General features: G+C 53.5%; 9 protein-coding genes across 10 annotated transcripts; 7 read left to right on the top strand and 2 right to left on the bottom strand.

Moving 5' to 3' along the window:
- Window positions 1-270: 270 nt before the first annotated feature.
- Window positions 271-3,202, top strand: NCU00771 (UBX domain-containing protein 7). Its single transcript, XM_959834.2, has 2 exons — window positions 271-1,501; window positions 1,557-3,202. The coding sequence occupies exons 1-2, from the start codon at window positions 910-912 to the stop codon at window positions 2,660-2,662; spliced, it is 1,698 nt and encodes a 565-aa protein (XP_964927.2). The 5' UTR covers window positions 271-909; the 3' UTR covers window positions 2,663-3,202.
- Window positions 3,203-3,901: 699 nt separating this feature from the next.
- Window positions 3,902-7,363, top strand: stk-6 (serine/threonine protein kinase-6). Of its 2 annotated transcripts, XM_011394528.1 has the most exons (4): window positions 3,902-4,534; window positions 4,619-4,649; window positions 4,725-5,041; window positions 5,105-7,363. In XM_011394528.1, the coding sequence occupies exons 1-4, from the start codon at window positions 4,459-4,461 to the stop codon at window positions 7,105-7,107; spliced, it is 2,427 nt and encodes an 808-aa protein (XP_011392830.1). In that variant the 5' UTR covers window positions 3,902-4,458; the 3' UTR covers window positions 7,108-7,363. The 2 variants fall into 2 exon arrangements, with proteins under 2 accessions (XP_011392830.1, XP_011392829.1); XM_011394527.1 differs by having other exon boundaries at window positions 3,902-4,649.
- A 1,476-nt stretch (window positions 7,364-8,839) lies between these two features.
- NCU00773 (hypothetical protein) lies at window positions 8,840-10,360 on the top strand. The gene is made up of 2 exons (XM_959836.2): window positions 8,840-9,756; window positions 9,859-10,360. Exons 1-2 carry the CDS (start codon window positions 9,173-9,175, stop codon window positions 10,031-10,033), a joined length of 759 nt encoding a protein of 252 aa, XP_964929.1. The 5' UTR covers window positions 8,840-9,172; the 3' UTR covers window positions 10,034-10,360.
- Window positions 10,361-10,598: 238 nt separating this feature from the next.
- On the top strand, window positions 10,599-12,909 carry NCU00774 (hypothetical protein). The gene is made up of 2 exons (XM_959837.2): window positions 10,599-11,197; window positions 11,272-12,909. The coding sequence occupies exons 1-2, from the start codon at window positions 11,169-11,171 to the stop codon at window positions 12,374-12,376; spliced, it is 1,134 nt and encodes a 377-aa protein (XP_964930.1). The 5' UTR covers window positions 10,599-11,168; the 3' UTR covers window positions 12,377-12,909.
- Window positions 12,910-13,376: 467 nt separating this feature from the next.
- tca-6 (tricarboxylic acid-6) lies at window positions 13,377-16,216 on the top strand. Its single transcript, XM_959838.3, has 3 exons — window positions 13,377-13,682; window positions 13,941-14,989; window positions 15,045-16,216. Exons 1-3 carry the CDS (start codon window positions 13,662-13,664, stop codon window positions 15,130-15,132), a joined length of 1,158 nt encoding a protein of 385 aa, XP_964931.2. The 5' UTR covers window positions 13,377-13,661; the 3' UTR covers window positions 15,133-16,216.
- A 1,244-nt stretch (window positions 16,217-17,460) lies between these two features.
- On the bottom strand, window positions 17,461-21,125 carry NCU00777 (methyltransferase). The gene is made up of 3 exons (XM_959840.2): window positions 20,895-21,125; window positions 19,713-20,814; window positions 17,461-19,639 (listed from the first exon to the last, which is right to left on the bottom strand). The coding sequence occupies exons 1-2, from the start codon at window positions 20,915-20,917 to the stop codon at window positions 20,001-20,003; spliced, it is 837 nt and encodes a 278-aa protein (XP_964933.1). The 5' UTR covers window positions 20,918-21,125; the 3' UTR covers window positions 17,461-19,639; window positions 19,713-20,000.
- T (tyrosinase) lies at window positions 17,584-19,792 on the top strand (the record flags this gene model as incomplete). Its single annotated transcript, XM_959839.3, has 3 exons — window positions 17,584-17,614; window positions 17,694-18,558; window positions 18,658-19,792. The coding sequence occupies 3 exons, from the start codon at window positions 17,584-17,586 to the stop codon at window positions 19,790-19,792; spliced, it is 2,031 nt and encodes a 676-aa protein (XP_964932.3).
- Window positions 21,126-21,395: 270 nt separating the features above from the next.
- Window positions 21,396-24,236, top strand: NCU00778 (sed5 vesicle protein). Its single transcript, XM_959841.3, has 4 exons — window positions 21,396-21,639; window positions 21,717-21,950; window positions 22,037-22,464; window positions 22,522-24,236. The coding sequence occupies exons 1-3, from the start codon at window positions 21,570-21,572 to the stop codon at window positions 22,408-22,410; spliced, it is 678 nt and encodes a 225-aa protein (XP_964934.1). The 5' UTR covers window positions 21,396-21,569; the 3' UTR covers window positions 22,411-22,464; window positions 22,522-24,236.
- NCU00779 (hypothetical protein) lies at window positions 22,771-24,239 on the bottom strand (the record flags this gene model as incomplete). The annotated part of the gene is made up of 1 exon (XM_959842.2): window positions 22,771-24,239. The coding sequence occupies exon 1, from the start codon at window positions 23,842-23,844 to the stop codon at window positions 22,771-22,773; it is 1,074 nt and encodes a 357-aa protein (XP_964935.1). The 5' UTR covers window positions 23,845-24,239.
- Between the last annotated feature and the right edge of the window lie 191 nt (window positions 24,240-24,430).

The following is a 24,430-nucleotide window of genomic DNA, read 5'->3' as shown; positions in this document are numbered from 1 at the left end:
GGTTGAGGGTTGGTTGTTCAGAGTCTCACGCACAACCCTAACCCCCATCCCCAGATTCTAGCCTACTGTGTAGAGGTAGTGCTCGTCTCGTATTACTCGTGTAGAGTTGCCAAGGCCAGGGCCATTGGCGGCAGGCACAGTAGCCGGGGGATAGCAGGGAGAAGCTTCTATACAGGCCCAGACGCCTGCCTGACTGCCCGCCGAGCGGACTCCGGTCTTCAGTGCGGCAGTGTGACAGCGTCCCTCTTGCGTCACTAGCTTGGGCGCCTTAGGAAATCGATCCAATGCAGAACCATTGACGGGATTCAACTTTTGACCTCTCGAAATTAAAGACGGCAAAGGTTTCATTCACTCTTCTACCGCTTGTCTTTACTGCCGCGGAATATCCCCCATTATTAATCGGCTACCAGAAATCAGTTCGCCACAATATCTTTTTCTATCAACTACGCCCTCGAACCCGAAAGCACCATCAAGCTCCCGCCGCCAAACGAGCCCGACCAGGACCCCCACCTCTCCGTGGCCTCGAACATCCCTCCTCTCCGCCAGCTTTAAGTCACTGCGCGTGCGCTGTACAACAGTAGTCGGTGCAGTCACAGCTTCGCGTTACGATAGCGCATCCTCAAAATTACAAGCAGATCGAGAGATTCCCCTTCCCGCATCCGACCTCGACTGCCTGCCCTCCAACTCAGTCCTTTCCCCATTTCTTCCCGTTTCGCATCAGCTCCAGCTGCCAGAGACCAACGTCTTGTCCCCTCTTCCTGATAACTCTCAACTCAAGATCCGGCACCGGGCTCTCGCGTACTGCATTTCGTTGATTTGGGAAGCTCCTGTTGACGGGACCCCCTGGCCTCCTCCCAACTCTCTACGACCATCCCTTCGAACGCCATCACTCAACCAACGGTCTTCACGATGGCTGATTCAGAATCTATCGCGAACTTTGCGAGCATCACCGGGGCCAACGACACAGCTGCCAGGCGCATGCTGGAGCTGTGCGGCGGTGATCTGGAGCAAGCCATCCAGCTCTGGTTTGCCGACGAAGAGCTCCAACGTACCCTTTCCAACCCCGCGACAGAGACAGCTCCCGCTGCCGCTTCTCGATCTGCTGGCGCTCCTCGCTCGTCAAGCCGGCCCAGCCGCCCCAATGTCGGCCGTGAGGACGCAGCCGGTGTTATTCACATCGACTCCGACGACGATGATATCCAAATGACGGAAGATGATGACCTAGGACAGTTCGACGACTCGGGCGATGAGGCGACGAGGGCGGCCACCATTGCCCAGAGGGCCCAGGAGGAGGAGGATGCCGCCATGGCAAAGAGACTACAAGAAGAGATGTACGGCGGTGGTGGATCCGGAGCTGGAGGTCCAAGCGGTGAGGACGACGTTCGTGCCCCCATGGCCCGAACGACAGAGACTCTCGTTGCTCCAGGAGGTTTCGGCGGAGACGACGACGAGATGTTTGAGCAGTTTCGGCTGGAACAACAGAGGGTGAGGCAAGCTCGGGGTAAGTTTCCACAATTTCCAAGGCACTGTTCCATGTTATGCTAACACGCTTCCAGCAGGGCGACCCCATAACCCGTTCGCACAGCCCACTGTTTGGGATCAACCTCCCGATCCCATTCCCGGCTCCGCTGCCGGCGGTGTGGTTTCTCCCCCGACGGGAACTGCCTCAACGCGGGCTGGCCGTCTGGCAGAGCTTTTCCGCCCCCCGTACGAGTTGATGGCACATCTTACCTGGGATGAGGCGCGTGACGAGGGCAAGGAGGAGAAGAAGTGGATCATGGTTAATCTCCAGGATATGGCTGATTTCAACTGCCAGGCCCTCAATCGAGACATTTGGAAGGATGAGCCGATCAAGGAGCTCGTTAAGCACAACTTTGTCTTCTTGCAGTACGACAAGACCGACCGCTCAGCCGAGCAGTACATCTCGTTTTACTTCCCGAACCAGACACACGAAAACCCTCAGAACTATCCCCACGTTTCCATTATCGATCCTCGCACAGGCGAGCAGGTCAAGGTGTGGAGCGGCGTTCCGTTCCCCAAACCGCTGGAGTTCCATGCCCAGCTGGCCGAGTTCCTGGACAGGTACAGTTTGGAGGCTCACGCTAAGAACCCCGTCCTCAAGACAAAGCAGCCCAAGCAGGTGGTGGATGTGGACAGAATGACGGAGGAAGAGATGCTTGAGATGGCACTTCGCAACAGCCTCGAGAACGGAGGCAATGGCAGCTCTTCGGCGCCCAAGGTCCACGACCCTGATGCGCTTACCAGGCCGACAGACTCCACCAAGGGCAAGGAGCGAGCCGATGAAGAGCCCGCTCAGGCGGCTCCCGAGCCTGAACCTGAGGCTCCCTCCACCGAGAACTCCGTTTTTGCTCAGATCGCCTCGGACCGACCGCATGTCGAGCCCCCCATCGACCCCGCCACTGTGACGAGACTGCAGGTCCGCAACCCCCCGCAGCGCATCATTCGCCGATTCAGACTTGACGAACCCGTTCGCCGTATCTACGAGTGGCTTAAGGCCGAGCCCCTGCCGGGCAAAGAGGGACTTGAGTTTGAGCTCAAGTCTATGCCTGGAGGCGTCAACCTGCTTGATGTTATCGATGAAACGATCAGGGAGGCCGGTCTGGCCAATGGCACTGTCATGGTTGAGTTCATTGAGGAATAGGATAGCCATCAGCCTGTTGACGAACTCACGCAGAAGATGGGCAGGCCCGGGTGGCTGGATGATTAGAGCTGGCTTTATTTCCAGACGGGTTATTATACCTTTTCACAGTACAAGGAAGGATATATCGTTTTGTTTTTCCGCACAGCGGGGAATTGGCGTCACAGGGAGGACATTTGGAAGGTATACGATTGGGAGGATAAAGCAGACGTTTCACAGCTGAAGAGAACAGGAAGAGGACAGAAGAAGGGAACAAGGCGCATCATGGGTCATAACATTAGCTTTCTATATCTTTCTGCTTTGATCACCCCTCTTATAGCGTGGTTAAACGCATATCTAGGGTACACGCAAAACGATAGATGACTCAAGGTACCACTTCTTCTGCCCAAAAGGCCCCTACTATTAGCAGAGGTTATCCATCACCACTAGTCATGCAGCATCTGCTGTGGTGGCTGCCCCATCGATGGTGGTGAGGAATGCGCCGGCGTGCACGGTTACCCCACAAAAACCACACGGGTAGGCAAGGTCAAAGCTGCAAGCGTGCGACCAAGTGTCACTGCTGCAGGGCAGGGCACCGCTCTGATATGTAATTGTTAGTGCATGCATGTCGTTGACCCCCGCATGTGAATGTTTTGCACGTTCCTTAACCTCCACCTCCTCATGTCCTACATGTTGCGGCCTACAAAAGATAGAACTGAGAAAGAACACGAGAAAGAATAGATCGGCCTTGGAATACGCGAACTTGGATTTTGTAGATTTTGACTCATGATGCCACAGCATGCGAATAGCTCAAGCGGTGGTGCTGACAGGCCTGCCCTACGAGCCTACGAATGAGATTCCGCTCCTCGGCCAGGATCGCAGAACTTCATACCTATACATATGTTGCTTGGGTGTTTTGTACATAGGTACACTACACTATCTGGCGGCCCTCCCTCTCCCCGTTCCCAAGAGATTTCTGCGCGTTCCTGATCGTCCAGTCGATTGACGAATGGGAGGAATGCTCCGTCTGTGTAATTTGTATGAAGGAAATCGAGCATCTTGGCTTGGTTCCTTCCCCGGTTGTTGATTCGTGAGCTACGTACCGCCCTACAGGTACTTACTTCTGTTGGTGAGACACTCGGCGCTGAACACAGTGCGCGCGGGGAGGGATCCATTCTCCCAAACACTGCATGGAGCGGGCTGGGCGGGATCGCCATTTCTTAGGTAACCTTCGCGGGTCCGTCCCCTGCCTCCATTCAACTTCCAGAGTGTAGAGTAAACATCGGACACCTCCTTCCAAAGTCCCCATTCCTTCATTCTGATTGACCTTTCTCCCATTTTTGCGCCTGCGCCCTCCAACCTCCAGTATTCTTTCCCTCCAGCGTCCGACCGACTCCTCGCGTAACTGAAATCCCCAGACTGCCCGCTTCGCGACACTCCGAGTCGTCCTTGGAACTCAGGCGGTCATCGGGGCTGACCTGGTCCCGCCAATTGTTCGAGCTTCCCCTTGCTCAGTCCCCCGTGTCCCGGCTGCACCGACAACAGACCAGAGCATCATCCTAGTCACCGTTCGCTCCCGCCCTTGATCGCCCTCTCCTGCCTCGTAGCCCTACGACTTGTGCAGTGCTTCTCGTCGCGCATCTTGCCCACTACAATAATCCTTTGCGACCTTCGAGCGACATCCTACGACGAGATCCGACCCGATTGGCGCACTGTTGTGTCCCAGGCAAATCAACCAACCCATGCGACCCTCGTTCGCCTGCACTGCCGTCTGAAATAGAACCACCTCGCCCCTTCGCACGACTCAAGTTACGTACGCCATGGCCGACCGCGATCATGACGAGCACGAGGGATCTGTGGACCCCGAACTCCTATACACCAAGGAATTTTGTATAGGTTGGTTCACCGAGCGTCCAATACGCCCATGGCCCTCGGCGCCATTCAAGCGGCGGTTGCTGACCAGTAGACCGTGATTTGCAGGTGGAGGTAGTTTCGGCAAGGTCTTCAAAGGGTACCCTACCTATCCCATGTCTCTCCCCCCATGCTCTCGCAGCGCCGCATACTAATCTCTCTACTCAAAACCCAGTGTCGACAAACGGAGTGGCCAGGCAGTAGCTATCAAGGTTATCGACATTGAAAGCGCCGAGGACGAAGTAGAAGACATTATCCAGGAGATCGCCATCCTTTCCGAGCTACAGTCGCCCTACGTTACCAAATACTATGGTTCTTACGCCAAAGGCGCCGAGCTATGGATCGTCATGGAGTTTTGCTCGGGGGGCAGCTGTGCCGATTTGATGAAGCCCGGTCTGATTGGGGAAGACTACATCGCCATCATCGTTCGTGAACTGCTGCTGGGACTGGACTATTTACACCAAGACAAGAAGCTACACCGCGATGTCAAAGGTAAGGGACAGCAACTGGCAAATGCACATGTCCCGTTAAACAGCTTGTGCTAACCGCTAGTAGCTGCCAACATCCTCCTTGCTGCCAATGGCCAGGTCAAGCTAGCTGATTTTGGTGTTTCCGGTCAGCTATCCGCGACCATGACCAAGAAAAACACATTTGTCGGCACCCCATTCTGGATGGCCCCCGAGGTAATCAAGCAAAGCGGCTACGATCACAAGGCTGACATCTGGTCGTTGGGTATCACGGCCCTTGAGCTCGCCAAAGGAGAGCCACCCTATGCCGATATCCATCCCATGAAGGTGCTCTTTCTGATTCCCAAGAACCCGCCCCCACGCCTGGAAGGCAACTTCAGCAAGGGATTCAAGGACTTCATCGAGTTGTGCTTGCAGCGTGACCCCAAGGAAAGGCCAACGGCAAGAGAACTTCTCAAGCATCCCTTCATTCGGCGGGCAAAGAAGACGAGCTATCTGACGGAGCTCATTGAGCGTTACAACCGGTGGGCAGCTACGCACAAGCAAGATGACGAAGAGTACCATGAGCCCGAGGAGAACAACTATGTTGAGCAACGGAAGCATATCAATGAGGACATGTGGGACTTTGGCACAGTGCGGCTGGTTAGTGACCGCGGCGGTGTTGTTCACAGGCCCGGCATGTTGAACCCGATGGACGAGTCGACACTCAATGCGAGATCTTCGAGAGCTAATGAGAGCGCGGATAACCGGGACGACTGGAGGAGAGAATCTAGCCAGACGACATCCAAACTTGCAGTTGACACCAGTGGGACGGGCACCGCGAGGCAAGCATCCCCTGCGAGGAAACCTGTAGGAACGCCGAGCACAGCGATGCCGCCGCCTCCGACCAGAGTCCTTGTGCCTAGTTCGCCTGTCAAGCAGCAGATACAACAACTAGAGCAACAGCAGCATCAATCGAGGGAATCCGCAACGCCCCGCACATCACTAGCCAGGCCGGTCGCACACACACCATTAGGCAGTTCTCCAGATTACGATCGTGTGCTTCAGGAACAGTTACGACGGGATATCGGGGGTATGAACCTCGGACCGGCTATCCAGAACAGCACACAGCCACAATCAGCATTCTCTCCATCACAGTACAGCCAACAAGCTACGTCTTCATCGTCAAGAACGGCTGCTGGACCCATGAAGTTGCCCGAGATTCCCCCATACAGAGGAGGACAACAGCAACAGCAACAATCCCCTCAAAAGCTTACCAACCAGCAAACAAGTCAGCAAGCACCAAACACCAGCAAACCTTTCCAGCAGCAGCAACAGCCTCCCCTCTACCATCAACCTTCGCGTGAATCACTTTACCGGCAGCAACAGCAGCAGCAACCACAGCAGCAACAGCGTCAGCTAAATCACCAACCATCGCGCGAGCAAGTGTACCAACAACATCAGAGACAGCAGTCACAACCTACAATGCTCTATCATCAACCTTCGCGCGAGTCATTGTACCAACAGCAGCAGCAACAACAACAGCATCAACGACGAGATTCACAGTATCAGCAGTCCTCTGGACAGTATCAACCTAAGAGGTCAAGCTACCATCAGAGTCAAGGGCTGAGCCCCCTAACATCAAAGGAGATGCCACGCTCGTCGCCATCAGGGAGCCGCATAGTCTCCACCTCATCCAACCATGGCGGAGCCAGTACACCGTCCTCGTCATCAACATCACTGGCGTTTCCTTCGCCTGATCCGCCGAGTCCCAGCGGCGAGTTGGACGCCCTTAACGACGTGATTTTCCCTGCACTAGAGGAGGCGCTCAAACGCCGACAAATCATGCTGCAGCAGACGTACCGGCCGGAACCGGGGTATGCTCCAGCCCCGCCTACTCCGAAGCAGCAGCGTGCTGAGGCAGCCAACGAGAAGATACGCAAGTTGGTGTATAAGCTGGCACATGTGTGCAAGGAGATCGACCACTACGACAAGGCGGAGCCGGTGGGGATGGGCAAGGATGTGGGTGGGTTTCTGGAGGGACTGTTGGAGGAGATCTTGGTGAGGGTCGAGCCGCTTGATGTTTTGGGGGAGGATGGGCATGGTGGTTAGTGAAATGATGCGCGAGGGTTAGGGGTGAAGACAGGGAGCGGGCATGTTTCTGGAGGGGAAATAGAACTTAATGTATGACCGTCGACGACGATACTATGATGTGTTATGATCAGCATTGGACTGGGTTAGGGAAAACCAAGGCTTCCATCAAGCCGTGTTACCTACTGTTATTACCTTGAAAGCATCCGTTATGAAGGGTGTTTTTGAATAGAGTACAGGACTGAGATCTGTAAATGGAACATGGATTACCATCTGATGATAGAAATACATGTTCGGGATTTTTGCTCTCCTAGTACGAAGCCTAAATCGGGCCCACGTCTCGTGAGACATTCGACACATGGATGGGTTCATTCAGGCCTCAGGTCTCATGCTTGTTATACACTGTCAATCACTCTTGTCTTATCTTTCGGGACCGGACCGGATCTAGTGTTTCTATTTTCCGCTGATCACGTTCTGATTCGCGGTGATCACATGAACCGGATATGTAGAATCCGGTCAATGACCAGTTCAAAGGTGAAAAGTTATTGCCTAATTTTATGCATGATCAGGCTCAACAGTGGACGCTTCAACTTGTTAACTGACTGATACAGTAAGAGCCCCGCCTACGAGCTTCTTTAGGTTGGGCGAGCTTTGTGTGTCCCGACAATGAAGAAGGATCACTCAAATACCAAGAGTACATTACTACTGGTACTATCCGCCGCGTTGCCATCCAGTAATCCCCAATTAACTCATCTTATTACGTAGGCGGTTTAACGAACTGGCAGAAACATGAACAATGGTCACGCATGCCACCCGCTGATCTTTATCTTGAAGATGATGTGTGTACGAGAAGAAGATGGCTTTGTTTTTGGGCCACTCAAGCGACAGCACCAAGATATTCGTGTTTACCATCAAACAAAAATTTGGAAAGAAAGAAAGGAAATGAATCAAGATTCTGACGTGCTGGTAACACGGGAGATGATTTGCCATTTGAAGGGTTCGTTCACATCAGCTGTCACAAACGTAGGTACCCTTTCCATTGTCACTCCCGTCGTCAGGCCGTGATGAACGTTCACAGAGAGTGGACGGTGTAACATGAACTGAAGAAAGTTTGAATGAGGGTACAGTACTGTACATTCCACTCATCCTCAGGTACATGTCGTCGTCAAAAGGAAGTGGAAGGCGCGCCTGCTACCATAACGGAACTAAACTAACCGAACAACAATGGCACTATGATCTCGTCATGTTGCCTTAAGTTGAGGCACGGTACACAAATGACATCCGTCCCTTCCCCAAATGATAACGTTACTCGAGCCTCTTCTCTTTTCCTTTCCAAGTAGGTAATCAAAACACCACTAGTAACGAGGAAACAACGAACCGGCCAAAACCAAACCAAACCAAACCTTCAACCAACTACCTCTACCTAGGGTCGTATAAAGCGGAACGTGACTTCCACGAGAATAACGCTAAGATCACGACACGCCCAGAAAGACTGTTAGTTGTCTTACTTGACTGTACGGGAATACGAGATTTGTTAGTCCAATGTAGTATGTACGGGTTCATTCTAGTCTAGTTTCTGGTTCAGTTGTTGTTGGGTTGTTGGTTATCCCTGCCGCAGTTCCCTGTCCTCAGCGCGATCATATCGTGCTTGCCTCACTGTTCGGCTCATCCATGGAAACTACCCCGCTAGACGGCACATCCGCACTCTGCCGCGTTTTGTAGTCTTTTATCTTACGTGTTGGGATCGAGCTGACGGTTTTAAGGTGCAGTGTGGGAAACAGAGAAATCGAGATCAGGTGAAAGCAATTGATCTGACCTCAGAAGTCCGAACTGAAATACGTCTTTGGTGGGATACGATCGAACCAACTGGACTCTTCTATTTGGTGATGGGTATATATAAGCTGTTTCGCTGCTTCCCACCCTGACGGAATCAGAAGTACTTTGAATCCCACAAGCGCAGAGCAACACCCAGGTCCCCTGCCTGCCTACCTCAGGTAGTATACGGCTTTTCAGTCCAGTTTACTTACCATCTTCAGCATCATCTTACCTTCCATCAACCTCAAACAGCCCACCCCAAGCTCCCAACATGACGAACAAAACCAGCAATCGCTCGGGACTCCTCCTCACTGGCCTCTTCCTCCTCCTCTCCCGCTCAGTGGCCGCCTCCCCCGTTCCTGCTTCATCGGCATCCGGTCCCGTCGTCTCAATCCAGCAGTCCCCCAACTCCAACTCAAATCACGCCATGACCGCCTCCTCCTTTTCCACCAACGACAACCTCCCCGCAGGCTGTACCAACACCTCTCTCCACGGATTCCAATGGACCGTGTCCGACTTTCACTACTCCTCCTCTCTGACCTACACCACGCCCTCGCACCGCATCAACGGCGCCACGGTCCGGTTTAATCTGACTAGTAACGCGTTGCCGGAGCTGAATGTGTTCTGCGATGCTTATAGCAGTGATTTCTCGGATCCGTTTTATGGGCAGAGGGTATATGATTGTACGACTGTGGTGAACTCGACTTTGGGTGCAAGTGTGGGGGGAAAGGGGGAAAGAGTGTTGGCTGAGGGAGGACAGTCCCGGACGCAGTTTCGGTATTGGAAGAGTAGTCAGAGTGTGGAGGTGAGGCAGACTTGGGAGTGTGATGATTTAGAGGGGCCGGCGGCGAACATGTAAGTTCTAGCAGCTCCCTCTCTCTTTCTGCTGCCAGCCAGCTCCCCAGACTGGAATTACTAGAATGATGTCTGAGCTAATAACATCGACGAACTCCCCAGGGCCATATTCTCGGCCAACGGCACTTCTGCCGCGCAGACGCCCAACTGCACCTTCGAAGAGCACCAGACGCCTCCCGCCGAGTGGAAGAATGGCGATACGTACTACTGGAACGTCCAGGCTTGCACTCTGTCCGAGTTCTCGTTTGCGCCGTCGGAGCTTCAGGTGTTTGCGTAAGGATAGGACGCCGCCGCCGATACGGGGATAACATGTTGCGAACGAGGGGTGTGTGGACGAATAAGGATAAAGAAGGAGGAGGATGGTAACGGCCTTTCAATCACGGCAACGGCGTTAATGACGAGACGGGACGGATGACGGATACGGATGACGGATACGGATGCGGATCTGGAAGCGGGAACGGGCAGTTGCAGACTGCTGAGTAGTGACGGGTGGCTGATAATGAGTCTGTTCGACTAATGGGTGGTTGACAGACGTTTGGGGGTCAAAACCTGGGGATATCTGCTGAAAGCTCGATGATTCAATTAATGGTAACACGAAAACTTGACGCGAACATTTATTTCAATGCTTGTCAGTGGTATTCCTGTGTCGTGTACGATACGATTTCCCGAAAACGATAGCTGGCAAGAGTCCACTTGGTATTCACCACGACTTCGGAAAGACACCTAGAAGGGTCCCATTTCCAAAATCACTAAGCTTCGGTCGCAACGACAGCATCAAAAATGGGGCCAAATGAACTCATCTTCCTGGCGTGAGTGTCTCTCTACGATCCTCAGATGTCAGAACATCCTGAGGTCGGTTTTCGCTTGAGTCTGCGCTTGACCTGACCACTGTCATAACCAGCTATTGGTCATGCTCCAAAAGAACAAAACACTTCAAGCTGGGGGTGTGGCCTCAGAAGTATGGGGGTATTCCGTGGTGGTCTTGCTGCCTACTACCAAATGGACAGTTGCTGGCTACCGTTTCCGACAATCGCCCAATGGTTGTTGACAACAACGACATTTTGATGCATGACAGTAGCACTTGGCTTTTCCTCATCACCCAACAACTTTCCCTCATGCATCGATGCGTGGGAAACCGGCATACGGGGCAGGGTGACGAAAAGGCGGGGTTAGCTGTTGAGAGTAGCTGCATATTGCAATGTGGCAGTGTTCGTTGGTTAGGTACGGTGCCTTTACGCCTTCGCCTTGGATTTAAGATCTGAATCATTTTCTTCCTACTCGACCCCCTCATCCGACCGTTTGTTCCAGTCTTCATTGCGCTTTCATGGTTCTGACGGATTCAATTTTCTGGGCATCAAACGCATTTCGAAGTTCGCCTTTCTTCTTGACAAGAACATAAAAACTCAGACAACATGACAAACCTCAAGTCTACCGCAGATCCGTGAGTAGAGACAAGCATGAATCAATTGATTAGGAAAACGTACTGGAATTTTCAGCTAACAAACCTGCGTCAAGGCCTCCTTATTACCCCCCTTCCATCGCCGACGAGATCACCACCTGGTTCCTCGACGAATACTCGGTTCTCCATAAACGAGTTTCCGAGCTCAGCCGAGTCCTCGGACACAAAGTAATCATTGAAGCCGACTGGCAGCGTCTGCTGGACGAGTTCGGCGAACAACTACAACCTACACTCGTCGAAGCAGCCAGTGACATTATGCAATTATGGTGCGTTGAGCTGCAATCGATTCTTGATCACCCGGATAACGATGATTGGTTGACTCGGCTTCTCACCCGTCTGGTCAAAGCCAATGGACAACTGAGGGTCATGTTGGACGTGTGGGAGAAAACTCAGTTGGGTACGAGTTGGTCGGATGAGAGAAATGGTTTCCTCGTGCACTTGCCGAAGCATTTTCTATTTGTGAGGAGGGCGTTAAAAAGGGGAGAGAGTGTGATTCGCGAAGAGTTCCAAAAGGAATTGTTGTCGTGCTTCGTGACGACTGCAAATGATAAGGAGGACTCGAACCCCGAGCTGGGAAAGGAAGCGTGGACGGGAACAGCGACGGAGTCATTGAAGCAGTTGAGTGTGAGGGACGAGAAGTCGGGAGAAGAAAGATCAAGCACTGCGGCTGGAGCTGCTCCGGCCGCTGCTTGTAAAACACAGCCGAATGTCGCGAACGCGAAGACGACCACGACCTCGTCTGCGTCTTCTACCAAGCCAAAACCAGCGAGCTTTCCTACTGTCGCTTCCCTCCCGCCGCTCTCCGAAATCTGCTCGAACCCGCCCTACCATATCACCATCCACGATGGGTCAAGGCCTGGTTGGATCAGCATTCATGGTAGCCACGGCGCTTCGCTGAAGCTCATTGACAAATACATCAGCAAATGGACCCCAGACGTCGTCATGGAGAGCAAGGATGCGCCGCCGACCATTGACAGAGCGGCAAATGGAGCGTTGACTACGCTGACAATCATGAAGGTCGTCGAAAAAAGGGGGGAAAGGAGGCCTTTGTCAGTAACGATGCCGATGGTGTTGGCGATTATAGAAGGCACGCTGGGCTATGAAGTCGTCTGGCAGGGAAGCGGAGAGTACAGGTTGAGGAGAGATGCGCCGTTTGTGTAAGGCGAGCGCCTGGTGATATGTAGTCCTCATGAGTCTCAACGCGTTTTCAATTGCGGCCATCGGACCCGAGGTCGATAAAGGCGGGTCGAAGATAACCAGTGATGTTGTCGCTGGCGATCAACAAAACAAAGCCCCTGAGACCGGACCCTGGGTTCCTGAGAGGGAGCCTCATTGCGGATCGCGACTCGGAGTGGTGGATCCCGTCATGGCCGATCAATGGACATATGGCTTATCTCTAACGACGAAAGGGCATGAATGGAATGGGAGGCTCATTTTGTTCGGTTTCTGCGGAAGTTGCAATTATAAGTAAATTCGGACCCAACCCATGTTGTTGTTTGATGAGTGTCGTCGTGTGTCCGAGTTGTTTGACGCGAGGCGTTGCGTTGACGCGAGGGAGGTGACGTCGGAGATATGGTGGGTTCGAAGCGATAGCGCCGACGGGATTCGGCCAAGGCGACGGTTCCCCAAAATCTTCAGGCTGAGGACACGACAGTTTCAGTGGATGCTTCAGACCAATGCACAAGGCTTTTATCTCTTGGCAGCAACACTAACACCCGTCAATACACTACAAACAAGAACCAACGGTACCGGGAAGGTAGTTAGAACCCCGAACCGCATGTCCTCGTGTCTGTTCCGTAGGTAGGTTGACCCCGGGCTGACGGTCAGTGGGAGCTTTCAGGTTGTGTGCGGGATTCCAGCTACCTACCTCAGCTACCTCGGTAATAAGGTAGTGTAGAGAGCTGTCTCGCAACAGATGTCCAGACCTAGCACCACTGAACAGCCAGATGGAGCGCTAGAACACACTGACAGCGGGCGCGTAGAAGGTGTGTAGAAGGCGGGAAGGAAGTAGCACAGAGGACGTCACGGTGGGGCTGCTTGATCCGTGCACCCACTCGCCGGCCACACGCCTGCCACACGCCCTGTGACGCTAGCCTTATCCAACCCTAGCGCGTCGAATCTGTTCTTGGTTTCTCCGAATTCTGGTTCCCCACCAAGGCAGGGCAGGCGTATCCCGTAGTGTACACTCTGGGCTGTAGACGATTGGAGGGCATCATTGGCAGCAGCAGACTGGCTCCAGGCTCTGCATGTTTTTTGTGAGGCATTTGCCCTGCCTGCCCTGGGGGGGAGCCATATCTGCCAAATCTGCCAGTTCACCCGACTCGACCTCGATCCTCAAACTCCCTTTTCTCCAGTTCGAATATTTTTCCTCCCTCACCCTTCGGCCGCCGCTCCTTCAATCCCTCTCCGCTCTTGTCCTTGGTCATTGGCAAACCAGTCCTTCAAAATGCTCTCCAGAAACTCCATGGTATGTTTGCTCATACTGCTGCTGCTGCTGCTGTCTTGGCTCCTTGTGCTTCTGCTGCCGCAAAAATCTGCCACCCGACGTCATCCCCGCTCCAAACTCAATAACAACCATCTCGGATGGCGGGCATATTGGTCGCGTACATGACGCCCGCTTGTCAGACTTGCGCCGTGCCGCTGCCGCTACGTGCCATGCCAGCACATGCTCACGATACCTACCTATACGGTCGACGCACGCGACTAACATGTGTTTCCCCTACAGCGCCTTGCTCGGGCCGTTGCCCAGCCCACCCCCCGCCTCGCCCGCGGCTTCGCCAGCGTCCAGGACACTCCTGCGCAGACCCTCCAGTCCGACATCTTCAAGCCCACCAAGTACGGCGGCAAGTACACCGTCACCCTCATCCCCGGTGACGGTATCGGTGCCGAGGTTGCCGAGTCCGTCAAGACCGTCTTCAAGGCCGACAATGTCCCCATTACCTGGGAGCAGATCGAGGTTTCGGGTGTCCAGGACAACGCCAGCCGCACCGAGGAGGCTTTCCAGCAGGCCGTTGCCTCTCTGAGGAGGAACAAGCTCGGTCTCAAGGGTATCCTCCACACCCCCATCAGCCGCTCCGGCCACCAGAGCTTCAACGTCGCCATGCGCCAGGAGCTCGACATCTACGCCTCCATCTCGCTCGTCAAGAACCTCCCCGGCCTCCAAACCCGCCACAAGGACGTCGATCTCTGCATCATCCGTGAGAACACCGAGGGTGAGTACTCCGGTCTCGAGCACCAGTCTGTCGATGGCGTCGTCGAGTCCCTCAAGATCATCACCCGCGCCAAGTCCGAGCGCATCACCAAGTTCGCCTTCCAGTTCGCCCTTGCCAACCAGCGCAAGAAGGTTACCTGCATTCACAAGGCCAACATCATGAAGCTTGCCGATGGTCTCTTCCGCGGCACCTTCAACCGCCTCGCCAAGGACTTCCCTCAGCTCGAGTGCAACGACATGATCGTCGATAACGCCTCCATGCAGTGCGTCAGCAAGCCCCAGCAGTTCGACGTTATGGTCATGCCCAACCTTTACGGTGGCATTCTCTCCAACATCGCCGCTGCCCTTGTCGGTGGCCCCGGTGTCGTCCCCGGCTGCAACATGGGCCGTGACGTCGCCGTCTTTGAGCCCGGCTGCCGTCACGTCGGTCTTGATATTCAGGGCAAGGACCAGGCCAACCCTACCGCTCTCCTTCTCAGCGGTACCATGCTCCTCCGCCACCTCGGTCTTGATGACCACGCCAACCGCATCTCCAACGCCGTCTACGACGTCATTGCTCAGGGGTAAGTTCTCCTACCACTGCGCCTTTACTAAAAACACGTGCTAACCCCCTCACAGCAAGGTCCGCACCCGCGATATGGGCGGCGAGGCCTCCACCCACGAGTTCACTCGCGCCATCCTCGACTCCATGGAGAAGTCTCTCTAAAGATACCCCGCAACGTAGGACAAGCCTTGGCCTGAATAGAAAAAGACCATGGGTTTAATCCGACTGCATCTGCGCTCATTTCCATCTTTCGCCTTTAATTTACACTGTATAACGGCCCAGCCGCCGCCGGCTGGTTGGAGATACCACGACGGAGGTGATTACTTGTTCTTGACCTGGACGAGTAGATTGGGAGAGAAGGGAGCATTCGCCGTCTCCTATTATCCCTTGTATTGTACGTAGAGTTGGCTATACGAATTCCATTTCATTTGTCTGCTATATACCGGCGATCTTGGGGCGGGAGACAAGTCGTGCAATTTCCGAGCAATCCGAAGCATTTACACAGAATATAGGAGTTTTGGGTCTTATAGGGGGCTTTCCTCATGGCGCCTAGGTTGTTGATCTTGAATCGTGTTCAGCTCCATCAAGCTCTACCGAGCGGTCCGCTTTGTCTCTTCCGTATCTCCATCGCCTGCCTGTACGGGGGTTAAGCTTTATCAGTGGGGGGTCTTGACTAAGGCCTATCGGTGGAAATGACTGATATTCTCACTCAAACAGGAACCGCGTCAGGTACGCTACCGATACCTAGTTAAACAGGTCTTTTTAGCGCCCGGTGTCCACCATGGTCGGCATGCAGCTGATGCCAAGGGAAATAGGGCTCCCGGCTCCCATGTTCCGACGCTGAAGCATCCCCACGGATCGGGACTACTTGTCTAGGCTTTGGATGACCACCACATTACGACGACCTTGTAAGGTATAGGTCAAGAGCATTGCCAACGGCAGGTAACAACATCCCCAGATCACCAACACAATGTAGAGGAAGAGAAAAGGGGGCTGGCTGTCAGGCAAGCACGTCAAACACGGACCGTCGGTATGAGCCAATCAATGGCTACGTGCCTTGGGATATGCCATGGATGGATGGATTCAATGGAAGTGGTTCTTCCATCCTCTTAATCACCTGAGTGTCTAGTTTAGTCAAGACATACAAAAACCAACGACTTTATGCATTCCAGTCATTTGTTGCCAAAGCCCTGCTGTCCGTTGAAGGACTTAACGAATGGAGACATCAATACGGACAGATGTAGGTAGAGATTGCCCCAAATGTGAGATGTAGCCGGGGTTGCATCGATAGGTACCGCATGGTAAGTACGTACGCAGCATGCGGCGTATGTAGAGGTATGTATGCGCCTATGACGCACACCAAGACCACACTACTTTATATTGCCTTTCCCATGAGTGGTTGATATCCGCACAATATCAACTTACAGATATATATTTTACTTCCCAGGTAGGCAGACTTTTTGCAAGTGTAGGGCTGAAGATGACGGGCGTTCCGAAAAGAGAAAAAAGAAAGCAGATTTTGCAACACCGGCTGGCTACCTACCTACCCTGGCATCCTACCTAGGTAGCCCTCCTCGGATGGATCGACCGTATGCCGTAACAGCTAGCTATCTTCAACAATAATGCGTCGCGATGTTTGTGCGCGGGAGTTTCCTAACTACCTAGGTAGGTAGGAAGCTCGATTAGGTATCTTTAGAGGACGTCGTCGTCGGGTGGTGGGCCAGACTGAGTGGTTGAAGATACCTACCTCTACCATAGCCCGTACTGCTGCGTTAAGGCTTTATTGAATTTCGTAGGAAAAAACGCTAAGAAACAAAACAAAACAAGCAGTGATTCAGAGTCGTAGGACCAACCTTCCGTGAAGGTAGGTAAACAAAATGCGGAGAAGCATTGATAGACATGGATTTATTTGATGGGGGGGCTGAAACTCGGAACACCACTTATGAGTCCGGGGGAACTGGAAGGAGCTGTAAAGAGCTGTGTGAATCTGACTGCATCGCAGGATTCAAGCCCACCCAGTAAATTGATTTGATTGCTCGATTGATAGGTAAAAAAAAGAGAGCTCAGCCTCTTGTGAGCCGTGGGCGGCTCAACATATTGCTGATTGCTGACGACAGCCACACACACACACTTACACATACCGACTCCGACCAACAGCTCATGAACGCCACCACCAAACAAACCGGGGGATCGGGGCGGGATACTCGAAACAAGAAACCCGAATGGGTAAACTGGTAGTGGCGGGGAAAGAGAAACATGTTTCCCAACGAGGCTGAAAAGGAGGTAATCAGCTGACTGTTTATTGACCGGTCACTTGCTGGATGGACGCTGGGGGGCGGTAAACCTGAGTAAGTGGAAGATCATGGTCTATCTCGCTGGGAGTGACTTGGGAAAAATGACGACAGCTGGTTTTCCAAAGGGGATGGAAGTTGTCTGCCTTGGGAAATTCTGAGAGTATTTATACTTTGGATTTTTCCTTGTTGAAAAAGTGTCACCTGAGATGGGAGAAGCCTTGATGTACTACATCAGCAGTTATCTCCTTACGACATATAGACCACCAAGCAACCCATACAGAACAACGAACCAAGAACACTAGGCCATAGAGCAGCAACCATGAGCACCGACATCAAATTTGCCATCACGGGTGTACCCACCCCTCCCTCCAGCAATGGTGACCCTCCCTTCCCTTCGTTATGACTGCTTGTACTAACACAAACACCCAGGAGCGGTCCCTCTCCGCCGCGAGCTCCGCGACCTCCAACAAAACTACCCGGAGCAGTTCAATCTCTACCTCCTCGGCCTGCGCGACTTCCAAGGCCTCGACGAAGCCAAGCTAGACTCGTACTACCAAGTCGCTGGCATTCACGGTATGCCCTTCAAGCCGTGGGCCGGTGTCCCTTCCGACACGGACTGGTCCCAACCCGGCAGCAGCGGCTTTGGCGGCTACTGCACGCACTCGTCCATCCTCTTCATCACCTGGCACAGGCCCTACCTTGCTCTGTACGAGCAGGCCCTCTACGCCTCCGTGCAAGCCGTTGCCCAAAAGTTCCCTGTCGAAGGGGGGCTGAGAGCCAAGTATGTCGCGGCCGCCAAGGATTTCAGGGCGCCGTACTTTGATTGGGCTAGTCAGCCTCCTAAAGGAACGCTGGCGTTTCCGGAGTCCCTCTCATCGCGTACCATACAGGTGGTGGATGTCGACGGGAAGACCAAGAGCATCAACAACCCGCTGCACCGGTTTACTTTCCACCCGGTCAACCCTAGCCCTGGTGACTTCAGCGCGGCGTGGAGCAGATACCCAAGCACGGTCCGGTATCCAAACCGGCTGACAGGGGCATCGCGGGATGAGCGGATTGCGCCCATCTTGGCGAACGAGCTGGCGTCATTGAGAAATAATGTCAGTTTGTTGTTGCTGAGCTACAAGGACTTTGATGCGTTCAGTTATAACAGGTGGGATCCGAATACCAACCCGGGTGATTTCGGCAGTTTGGAGGATGTGCATAATGAGATTCATGATCGGACAGGCGGAAATGGACATATGTCGAGCCTGGAGGTGTCGGCTTTTGATCCGCTGTTTTGGTTGCACCATGTGTATGTGGTCACTCCCCTTTTCCCTTTTTTCTTTGCATCGGTCATGCCTGACAGGCCCCATTCCGTTATCGTCGCTGACAAGAAGCCCTTGATCTGAAGTAACGTCGACCGCCTCTGGTCTATCTGGCAAGACCTTAACCCCAACAGCTTCATGACTCCCCGACCCGCTCCCTACTCGACCTTCGTCGCACAGGAGGGTGAAAGCCAGAGTAAGAGCACGCCTCTGGAGCCGTTCTGGGACAAATCTGCTGCCAACTTTTGGACCTCTGAGCAGGTCAAGGACAGCATCACCTTCGGATACGCGTATCCTGAGACGCAGAAGTGGAAGTACTCGTCCGTAAAGGAGTACCAGGCAGCCATCAGGAAGTCTGTCACGGCGCTGTACGGGAGCAATGTGTTTGCCAACTTTGTTGAGAATGTCGCCGACCGAACGCCGGCGTTGAAGAAACCGCAGGCAACTGGCGAGGAGAGCAAGAGCACCGTCTCGGCTGCTGCTGCTCATGCAGTTGAGCTTTCCGGGGCCAAGAAGGTCGCAGAGAAGGTCCATAATGTGTTCCAGCACGCTGAGGAGAAGGCGCAGAAGCCGGTGGTGCCTGTTAAGGATACAAAGGCCGAGTCGAGCACGGCCGCAGGTATGATGATCGGCTTGAGCATAAAACGTCCATCCAAGCTGACAGCTTCACCAGGCCCAATTCCAGAGAGCCTCAAGTACCTCGCCCCAGACGGAAAGTACACCGACTGGATTGTCAACGTTCGCGCCCAGAAACACGGTCTGGGGCAATCCTTCCGTGTCATCGTCTTCTTGGGCGAGTTCAACCCCGACCCAGAGACCTGGGACGACGAGTTCAACTGCGTCGGTCGTGTGTCCGTGTTGGGACGGAGCGCCGAAACCCAGTGTGGCAAGTGCCGCAAGGATAACGCAAACGGTCTGATCGTCTCAGGCACTGTGCCCCTGACCTCCGCTTTGCTGCAGGATATTGTGGGCGGCGAGCTCCAGAGCCTCAAGCCTGAGGATGTCATCCCGCATCTGCGCGCCAACTTGAAGTGGAAGGTGGCCCTCTTCAACGGCGACGAGTATAATCTGGAGGAGGTTCCGGACCTCAAGGTTAGTGTGGCTTCGACAGAGGTGACTATCGATGAGGAAGGCTTGCCACATTACTCTCGCCAGTATACCGTCTATCCTGAGATCACCGAGGGGAAGCCGTGCGGACATGGCCCAGAGGATCACATCTAAAGGGGGATTCAGCATCAGAACGTAGGAAGGTCCAAAGGGGGGGGTCCTGTAGGGTGAGATCAAGAAACCGGGTATCGTTATTTCAGCCGTAAAAGAAATGGCAAAATCCAGAACAAAAAAAGACATATTTTTTCATCGCCGTAACCACCCAAACGCCTTCCCAATGCAGATGTGAATAAGAGACAAACAGACCCAACAACCCCGAAGCTCAGAACTGGATACGACGCTTGCGACCAGTGTACTTGGAGGTGGCTTTGACAATCTTGCCCTTGCGCTCCATCTGCTCCTTCTTCTTGATGATCCAGCCCTTGCTGCCCTTCTTGATCTCGCCCTTTCCGCCCTTGCCCTTCTTTCTCTGGTCAAGGATATCGACGCCGTCCATGTTTTCGACGACAGTGCTGATGTCCTTGCCACCGGTAGCGTCCTTGCCGACCGTGAGAACCAGGTAAAGTTTGACGTTCTTGGTGTTGGGGTCGTCCTCGAGCAGACCGGCGCCGAAGCCAGCCTTGACGGCGGCGGCAGTGATCATCTGCTTTTGTACGTCGTTCTTGGGGTAGAACTGGCAGACGGCTCTGCCACCACGTTTGAGCGAGGCGTAGAGGCCGTTGAAGAAGCGCGAAAGTCTGGTGGACGGGGCGGTGTCGCTGGTTTCGGCGTTGCATAGCCATTGGATGGCACTGATGCTGATGGCGGCGTCGAAGGAACCGGCGCGGAATGGCACGCCCTGGCCAATATCTGCGAGGAAGAGATCGCCCTCGACGTCGCGCTGTAGAGCCGTATCCAACATGGACGGGCTGATGTCCATGCCAACCCAGACGTGAGGGCCGCCTTCGTCTTCGGGAACGTCCGAGAGGATCTCGCCAGAGAGGCCACTGCCGCAACCGATGTCGAGGATGAAGCTAGGAGACTTGAGGTCGAGGAGCTCGAGGGCACGACGGGTCATGGAGGCCTGGATGTTCTGGATACGGGAGCTGGTGGTGTACTTGCGAGCTTCGGTGTCGTCATAGTGGACATCGGCCGCGCTGGTGTTGTTAGCTTTGGGGCACAAAACGAGGAGGACGGGAGTGCTTGTCGCGAGGCTGTCGTCGAGTCGTGGACCTACAGGGTATCTTCGGGGCGAGACATGTTGGGCTGGCTGGATTGAGACTAGACAATTACAAAACAAGGAAATTGACGACTGGCTAGAGGAGAGAAGTGATTTCTGTCCAGGAATGCGACAAGCAGAAGTGGAAATGCGCCGACAGCGGATGGATTGACAGGATGGTGCTGCTGGTCAGCCTGGTGCTGGTGCTGGTGCTGGTACTGGCGAGCGGTGTGGTGGGACACAAAAAAGTTTCAATGGGCCCTTTTGGAAGTGGGGTTGTTCTGGGGTTCCGCCAAGGGCGATCGCTGGTGGGATTGGCGGCACCTAGCTTATCGACATATCCTTATCGTACCTTAACGGCCGCCAATTCCAGCCCATGATGACATTCCTCGCTTGCAACCTGAACCGTCACGGTCCGCCCCACTTTAAAACACGGTCTGTTTAATTGAACACGTCAGGGGTAAGTAGCAGTGACCCTCCGGGGAAATAGGGACCGGGAGCTTCCATAGGGTACAAGGGGTTGTCTCCAGGCTCACCACTTGGCACCAGCCTTGAGCTTCCTTTCTCCAGAAACAACATCTCCATAACCCAACACATTGCCATTCCTTCAGCTTGGATGACCTCCCTACCACCACCAGCCAGTTCCCATATTATGCCCGTCTAATTCCAACCCAATCAATCTTCTATCTCAACATGTGGATTCTGCCTCTTGTTGGCTATCTCGGCTCCATCGCGGGCTTCTGTTTCCTGACCCTGGCTATTGGTACGTCTTGCTCCGTGAAGCTGCCTGCTGCGGGAGACCGGCCTGCATTTGCTAACAAGGCGTCCATTGCACCATAGCCTCGGGTCTATATTACCTGTCCGAAGTTGTCGAAGAACATACCGTTGTTGCCAAGCGCTTTCTTACTCGACTTATTTACACCATCATCGTCATCCAGCTTCTACTATGCCTTGTCGACCGATTCCCCTTCTTCCTAACACTGCTCAGTGTTGGCTCCCATGTCGTCTACTTGGGTAATATGCGGAGGTTCCCCTATGTCAAATTGACAGACCCGTTGTTCGTGTTGTCATGCGGTAAGCTTGAGCAAACAAGCCCCTTTTCAACCCACATCAACTCCCTCATCTCGTATGCATCTGCTGACATTGGCTGTTCCTGTCAGGCCTCGTTCTCGTCAACCATTACCTGTGGTTCAAGCACTTCTCGCGTCACCAAGAGCGCGCCTATCAAAACATGACTTCTTACTACGACATGCCATCCAATGTTCCCACCTTCACCGAGATCGCATCCTACTTCGGCATTTGTGTATGGCTGGTTCCTTTCGCCCTCTTTGTCAGCTTGTCGGCAAGTGACAATGTCCTGCCCACCATGGGTAATGACGCCTCTTCGAGCGGTGGCGCTGGCGGCGTCGGTGGTGATGGTACAAGGGCAAGACGAGGGCAGGGCCTGATCAAGTCCGTTGTCGACAACATCCTGGGGGCTGTGGGAGGAGTTACGTCCACAGTGGGCTGGAAGAAGTCCGACGATCGGCTATAGGAGGTCTAGGGCACTGTGAGAAAGAGGAGGGCCAGTTATTATCATAAATTTCGTGTAAGTTCTCATGTTGGCGAGATAGCAGTGTCAATCACACGCTAATCACATACCTAGATTGATATCGAGCAAAAACAAGCGTTGTTATCCTGCTTCGCCTGCCCTTATCTGCGTTAATCGCCCAGCGAATGAGCAGGTCTGCTATACTGTTTGACTCTATAAAGTCCTAGGTCATCTCCACGCCAACCATGCCCCAATCTCGGGTACCGCATTGTATCGTGACCAAAAACGAAGCCACCCTTACAATAGACTTACCGCCGCGAAACCTCTAGCTACTAATACAGGTCCATCGATGAAGGTGTCCGACTAGAAAAGGAGATCCACTGTCAACTCTTCCCATGCTTGGTCGCTTCTTCTGTCCGCCTCGCTCCGCGGATGATGCCACTCAGTCGCCTCATGCCTTCTCAGCTCTCGACTTTCGACCCTTCGCAGCTCCTTCAAGATATCTTGGACGGCATCAAGATTTCGAGCCGTCAGACAATGGCAGGCCACTCCGCTTATCGCATGGGTGCATCCTAGGTCCTCGTCATCCGAATGTACGTCGGTCGCGCCAGTCAGATCCAAGGAAGGAACCAACATGGCATTCACCATGGGCTGAAGAACCCCTAGCTCCATTATGCTTCCCAAGTCGCGCTCAGATACCGTCGAAGGGAAGCTGACATCCAAAGTCAGTCCGCTATGCTGCGTCACGAGGTCGTTAATGGAGAAATCGCCTCCAGTCGAGACGCTGATAGTTGTGACGTCGGAAACATGCTCCCGTTGCGATCCGCTATATTCGCTGTCCGAATCGAAGTCTGAGCTCATGCCAGCTGCATCAGTCATGCTTCTGTCGTCCTCATTGTCGCTGTCGTAAACGATGATGACCGACGGGGATTGGTAATCTTGGTCATCTGTCTCGTCCTCAGCATGATTGATGTGAGGAGGATAGATGACAGTCAAGGTCTCATGCCCAAAGTACCAGTCGCTAGAAGCGACATGAAGGGTATCATCATGTTGGATGGTGTAGGTCATTCTTTCAGGCTTTTTGGTGCCTTTGCCACGGCCCGGAAGTAGGGGTGTTGTTGAGCTCGATTCAGAGCGGCCTTGAATGTCTTCAGGGGTTTCAAAGTTAAATGGAGAAACCGGCGAGGTCAACAGTCCCATGGAACGCGGTCTGAAAGGAAGAACTACGAAAGCCAAGGGTTTCGTCCTAATCGTCCTACCGGCAGAGGATCCCGCCTCCGATTCATCGCCCGGTATCAAGGCCCCGCTATTCCCCTTCCCATCCTTCAGGATATATTTTCCTTGCGGAACGCCCAGGGCAAGCCTTAGGCCTTTTGCCATCCCACCATTATGGCAAACTGCATGAGTGGCGTTGTGTAGCAGACCGCGGGTAACCATGGAGAGCCAATCGTACCGCTCCGCTAACGAGAAATCTGCCGTACCGTCCTGAGCACGCAATCGTGGGAAGAAGGATTTGGGGGGAAGTCTTGCCTATTGGAGGGTGAGGGGCATTGATGATGGGTTCGGGTCTTTTTCCGACACGTTAGAATCGGTATCTCGCAGCTTTATTCATGTCTGTCTCAGATTTATAGTGGTTGTAGAAGGTTTTGGCAGCAAAGGACTTCTACAAAAATCAGGGGAACCTGGGATATATATTTGCTTTCAAAATACGATCGTCACTAGCGCCCTACCACAGCATCCAATGCTTCGATGCTCTCCCTTCTCAGTACCTCTCATGACAACGGCCCGTAGCCGAAGGAAACATCACCAGGGACAACAGTAGACTTTCCTTGCTCCATGTTCCAGCATGAACCATGCAGAGGCTCAGTGTTCAAGAACGCCCTGTGCCAACCCATAAGGCACACCGCAGTGAATGTCTTAAATCCCTTCGCGGACATAAGTGACTGATATTCTGTCATATGCCAAACTGCCATGGACCGCTTCACACCACATTAGTCCTATGACCCCAGTTTGCAGGTTTGGT

Source organism: Neurospora crassa, linkage group I (assembly GCF_000182925.2).
Source record: "Neurospora crassa OR74A linkage group I, whole genome shotgun sequence".
In the NCBI taxonomy this organism is placed as follows: domain Eukaryota; kingdom Fungi; phylum Ascomycota; class Sordariomycetes; order Sordariales; family Sordariaceae; genus Neurospora; species Neurospora crassa.
The sequence above is the reverse complement of the archived record's forward strand: the minus strand, read 5'-3'. Positions and strand labels throughout refer to the sequence as shown.